Below are 6,000 nucleotides of genomic sequence, written 5' to 3' on the forward strand. Positions count from 1 at the left end.
GAGTTTTGTTGAGACCCCTACAGGTTTTGATTAACAGCATGTTCACTTTACAGAGTTATCCCATTTTTATGGGAGTTTGAATAATGTAAATGTCTGTGGGCACAAATATAAGTTTTGATTAGTAGCATACATAATACATATGAACATGTGGTTAGTGTAAATGGCCCTTACAACTTATACAAGTCTGCAGTTTCACAAATAAAACCATGAAATCTACAAAATAAGGTGGACATATTTATTTTTAGTACATGTCGTAGGTTAGTAGATCTGATGCTTCATGACATGATTGTTTTAATGACAAATGAAACTTTTCCACTGTTATCATTGTGACTACATGTGTAAACTGTTGCAACTCAACTCATCAGTGCAGTGTACCAAATGATAATATGGATTATCTCTGGGAAGAAAAATAAACTGTCATACCTTCGCAGATTTTCCTTGGAATTTGTAATCACTGGAAGACCTGCATGGAAATGAGCATAACCATGCTGTATTGGCCACTAACTTAAAAATTCCAAGCATTGAGATGAGTATCTTCATCTGGATTTTCTTTTTCCCCAGGAAGTGGCCTTGCTTTTGGATTGAAGACTTGTACACAGGAAATAACTCATGGCTCTACTACCGAGGACATTTTGCTGGATGTGCTTCTATATAGTGATAATGTATTTTATGTTAAAGCTAGTTAACACCTATGATAAACGTGATTACTGCTGCTTTCTACCACTTTAAACTAAAGCTTTTCTGCTTTACAAAAAAATGATTTTACACCCCTTGGAAATCAAATCTCTCCTGTCATTGGTATGCTATAATTTTTCCCACAGTTGAGGCTGCATAGCAATTTTGCTGCAGTGTTTTCCAATGCACACTATCTGAAGGCTATATTTGTGCAGTAAGAAGACCAAAGAAAGCATACGTGCGACTTTCAGAAGAGGATGGGAAGGGCGGCGACAGAGGTTATTTTTGCAGGAAGCATGTCTTAATGATTGGAAAGAGAGTATTGCAGAAGCAGCTAGGAGAGGAGGTGACGATGAAGATGAATTACGTTGGGATAGTTACGAGGTTCTGAAAAAGACTATGCAGAAAAAATGGTTACAAGATGTTGCAATGAAGGTGGCTGTGGAAAAGAAACTGCAACAAATAAGTGCTTGCAAGTCAGCCGAACATAAGCTGAAAATATCAGAGGCAATCAAGGCCAAATGGGCAGATCCTGTAAGGGCATTAGTGAAATCTTAAGAGGCATGCGCACGCATCTCTGAATTGTTAGTTTTCCTCTCCAAATGCACTGTACACTTGCAGTGAATTGTTTGCTTGTTGCTAGATTCTAAAACAACTGGTTTCATTTTCCTGTGTCCAGGACTATCGGCAAAATGTGTTAACTGGGATGCATAAGGTATTAGCAGAAAATTGTTTGAGAACACCTGTAAGAACTGAAAAGAAACGTAACATGACAGCTTCAAATACCATTACGAGAGATAAGCCTCCAAAGGCGATAAGCCAAAGGCTTAAGACACATCCTGCTGCTAGAATGTGTAAGAAAGAACCTACGAGTCCTAGAAAAAGGTTTCCGCCTTCATATTCAGATCCACTAGCAGGGGAAAAATTGCAGATGATAAGGAAACTTCGAGCAAATAGAACGGCAATGGAACTGAAAAGGAGAGAAGCTACAGTGCGTGCAAGGTGACGTTAGAGAATTTCAAGTTTCTGTTTGAATGCTTTGACTATTTCCTCTATTAGATGTGCTTTCTATATCTTCATTTGTTTCTGCAGGCGTGGTAAATTGACCTGGATGTCATGAAAAGGACAGGTGTCAAATGAAAATGTACTTTATTCTGATATATTGCTATGGTTGCATGGATGAACAGGTTGCTAATAGCAGAAGCGGAGAAAGCAGCAAAGACATTGGAAGCTGCTGCAGTTATAGATGCTTCAGCACAGGCTTTTCTTTCTGAAACTCGTAGGCTCCTGGATGAAGCCATTCATTCAGTGCAAAATGCAGAATCTAGCAGAATTACCAATGCACCTATGCAGGAAAGGATTTCTGAAATACCAACCTATACAGAAATGTTACAGACAGACAATTTTGTGGACAGCTATGAGGTAGCTGGTCCTTCTCTACCCACGTCTGGTGGCATGAGCAGTGTGCATCAGAAATCTTTGACTGCGAGTAGGCCATTTTATGGTAACATTGCTCTTTCAGCCCCAGAAGAAATTTTATCAAACAATAAACTGTCCGGTCGAAACTTATGTGATCATGCTAATGCAGACAGCCATCCAATCTCAACCCGCAATATTGGTTCAGCAGAAGAGCCCATGTCCATTGATTCAGCAGAAGGTACTGTACTTGAAGGAACAAGCCAGGAGGTTACTGGAGGAGATGCTATGTGTCAAGTAGTAAACAACTGTGTTGCTACAAATATTGCTTGTATGGCTGATAAATTGGAACATACTGATTGGAAAGTTGAGCCACTGCCCGCAGAGAACATCAGAAGGGAAATCGTGTCATCTGTAGGAGTGAATTCTTTGGAATCCTTTTCTGCAAATAATGAATACACGGGTCATGGTATTGCTTTAAAGTCTGAAGCAACCCCTATCCAGACTGGAAAAGGTGATGTCACAACCACAGATCAGAAAAGGAAAAAATGGGTGTGTGGAAGATTGATCGAGGTGAAAGAGGATTAGATTTGTATCATATAGTGTACTGGTATTATTGAAGATGAGGGAACTCATGATTCTCCTTGTACTCTTATTTTGGGAAAAACTTAAGATTCAATTTTACTCTGCATTCTGCTTGCAGCCTGATTCCTTGAAACCAGTTCCTTATGATTAGAGCTGCAAAGCATTTTGGTTTTGTTTCATGTTTGCTTTTTCCCTAACTTTTATTAACTAATATGAAATTCTTGTGAGTTTCCCATGGAGATAACTTCGATTTTGTACTCTTTGAGAAATATGTGCTCTGGTCTTGGAAAGTATGATGTCATCTTTTTAGTGTTGTCAATCTGTTGAGATCCATAAGGAGAGGATCAAATAGAACCAACCAGAAAAACCTTAAATCTGCACAAAATAGAAGATGAACCAGCATTAGTGCGTAAAGTTAAAGAACACAAGTGCACGAGAGAGAAAGAGCCATAACTGTAACAGTGCTTGAAAGAGATTTTCACTACAAGAACCATCAAAAGAGAGTGCAACACTTGATATAGAGCCCATAGGTTAATGAATAAATCGTATAAAGTGATCAAGATGATGTTACAAATGAGAGATGAATTGTGTGTTTATAGTATATACACACCTTGTAATGCCCTCTTCCAATTAATTGGCCATGAGAGGATGAAATAGCCTATCCAACTCTGTGGGCTATAGTTTTGATAAAGGGGGAATACCCAATTGTCCAACGCTTGGGGCAACATTGGGTAAATTTTGGGTTGGCTGGGGCAGAAAAGCCCAAATTGGGGGTTGCACTTGCAACCCCTCACATTTGAGAAGCCCCATGAGGGAATCTAAACATAGAGGAGGGTGGAATCATTTTTGGCATCATCGAATTTGGATTGAATACTTCTGTTTTTTGTGAGCGAAGACTTTGAGGGTTTTAAGACCCCTTCTCCTTGTCTAGCTTTAGTGGAGGCGATACCACCCTAGCTAGTCTCGTACTGATTTCGGTGGTGAAAGATTCCACCCTAGTCATTAATCTATCTTATTGTCCTATCTGCTATCATTCATCCAATACAGCATGTGGACTATTGATTTGGCACTGATTTGGTTGACTGAAGGATTCTATGTGTAGCTCGTTGAGACAATTTGATTGATTGATGAAAGTTTGATCTACAACTTAATTGGAGGATAGTCTGAGGAATTTGGGGTGCAGGACCATAGACCAGTCTGGCCGCAATCCGAGACAACATCCTTCAACATAGTAACAACAGTAAATAGGGGATCATCGGTATACCAGTCATCAGGAATTAACTAGGCAATCAAACTTGAGAAGCGAGACAGTAAGGGAAATAAGGTCAGATCATTAGGGCAACAGATTCTAGGTCAACTAGTCTGTAATCTGAATTAAAACTGTTTGTGGAATCAACAAACTTGGTTTGTTTTTTCCTTACTGTTATTATAGTTGGGAATTGTTCTGGTTTGTGTGCCTACTGGTCATTGGCAGTAGCCTTAATCTATTGTAGTAGAACCAACCCTAGTAAACTGTTGTGGTATTAATATTGTTTATCTTTAGGCGTAGTACAATTGATGTTCTATGGTACTTTTTATCTATTCACTACTGCATTTTAATGGTTATTGTAAAGCTGTAAAGACTACTGCAATATTAGTGCAATATATATTCCATGTCTTGAAACCGTAAGGGCCAAAAGTTACCCTAGGACAGTACAATGGTATCAAAGTTGTGCATCCTGCCAGCTTGCGAGTGCCTGAGCCTTGTATGCTTCCAGAAGATACAAACTTTGTTACGGTAAGAAGAAAGAGGATCACCCATCATCTAGCCATGGGAGGTAGAGTAAGGCAAGGAGGACAAGAGCCTAATGATCTCTTGCAGACATTAATCCATGAGCAATAGCAAATGACTAATATGCTAATGCAAGGGCAACAACAAATGACACAGCTCATTGTCCAGACTCTAAACAGTCTAGGTAACAATGGTTTGAATGTTGGTAACAATACTAGTACTGAAGGGAGCAACAACCATAATCCTAGCTCTTTTAATACTGTTGCACAATCTAACGCCAAGACAACCAATGGGAGTAACCATAGGTCCCTACTACCTCAATTTTTGGACAATCAAGAAGCAACAAACCAAGGAACAACAAAACAAAATGACTTTACAATGTGTTTCCAAGAATATGCGACATTGGGAGAAGATGTTTGAGCACACATGAAATTCAACTAGCACAACAATATGAAGTATAGGAGCAAGCCCAAGGCACATCAAAATCATGATCTAATGCACAAAATGGGGAAGTTGTCGATTCCCTCCTTCGATGCATCGACCAAATGCTTAGCAAGGGCTTGGGTGGAAAAATTGGACACATATTTATGACTTAATCCCATGCGAGAAGTAGATGCTATCCAATTTGCCACATTACATTTGGAAGGGGAGGCACATGAATGATGGTACCATGGACTGGTTACCATGGAACATGTAAACATCACTTCTTACATGTGCTTTACATAGAGATTGATAGATCGATTTGATCGAAAGGATCTGGATATACATTTTAGAGAGCTGACACAACTCAAACAAACGGGAAGACCAGAAGAGTACATTGCAAAATTTGAACGCACAAAGGTGATGGTGATAGACATATCCAAACAATGATTAATCATGCTCTTCAAATAAGGGTTAACTAAACCCCTACATGGTTGGGTTAAGGCCTTCAGGCCCACTACCTTGCAATATGCTATCACCAAGACACGAAATATGGGGCATGCATCACCCAAAGCTAAAGTTCCTTCCAAGCCCTTCATCCCCCATAAAGGCAAGGATAAGAAGCCCATACAACATGATTGGACTAGGAAGGATAGTTTGGATGATGAACCTTGAAGTAAGCCAAGGAGAAAGCAACTTTGCTTCACTTTTAAGGAACCATGGGAGCCAGGACATTGATGCTTAGGCAAAGGAAAAATCCACTACATTGAAGTAGTCTCCAATGACGAGGATGAAGAAGAGCCCACACTAAACAATGAGCCTAACACCCCCAAAGAAGGGCATCCACATGAGGAGGCTAAAGAGGAGGAAAATCTCTACAATGAGAAACCCTGACCGAAAGTTAGGATTGCTTCTCTCAGTTCTCTGTGGGAATCCCCAGATACTACACCTTTAGGATTAGGGGAGTTATCAAGGGACAACACATCACAAATTTCCTCAAATGACGTGTTATGCACAACTTTATCGATGCAACTTTAATAACAAGGAGAGGTATTCCCACAGAAGAATTCAAAGGCCTTGACATGATGGTAGCAAATGGGTACAACTTGGCTTACACAGGGGTAATCCTAGGT

The 6,000-nt window shown here is 39.8% G+C and overlaps 1 protein-coding gene across 1 annotated transcript in view; it reads left to right on the forward strand.

The window, feature by feature from the left end:
- The window catches only part of LOC149205388 (uncharacterized), a 132,936-nt gene extending 130,081 nt beyond the window's left edge, over window positions 1–2,855 (forward strand). The window contains exons 5-7 of the mRNA XM_089397392.1: window positions 891–1,209; window positions 1,355–1,677; window positions 1,863–2,855. Of these exons, the coding sequence (XP_089253518.1) occupies window positions 891–1,209; window positions 1,355–1,677; window positions 1,863–2,679 (1,459 nt within the window). The 3' untranslated portion in view covers window positions 2,680–2,855. The remainder of the gene's footprint in view (window positions 1–890; window positions 1,210–1,354; window positions 1,678–1,862) is intronic.
- Window positions 2,856–6,000: the final 3,145 nt, after the last annotated feature.

The sequence above is a fragment of the Pinus tabuliformis genome, chromosome 1_2 (genome assembly GCF_031772625.1).
Source record: "Pinus tabuliformis cultivar Carrire ecotype Pingquan chromosome 1_2, CPIR1, whole genome shotgun sequence".
NCBI lineage: Eukaryota > Viridiplantae > Streptophyta > Pinopsida > Pinales > Pinaceae > Pinus > Pinus tabuliformis.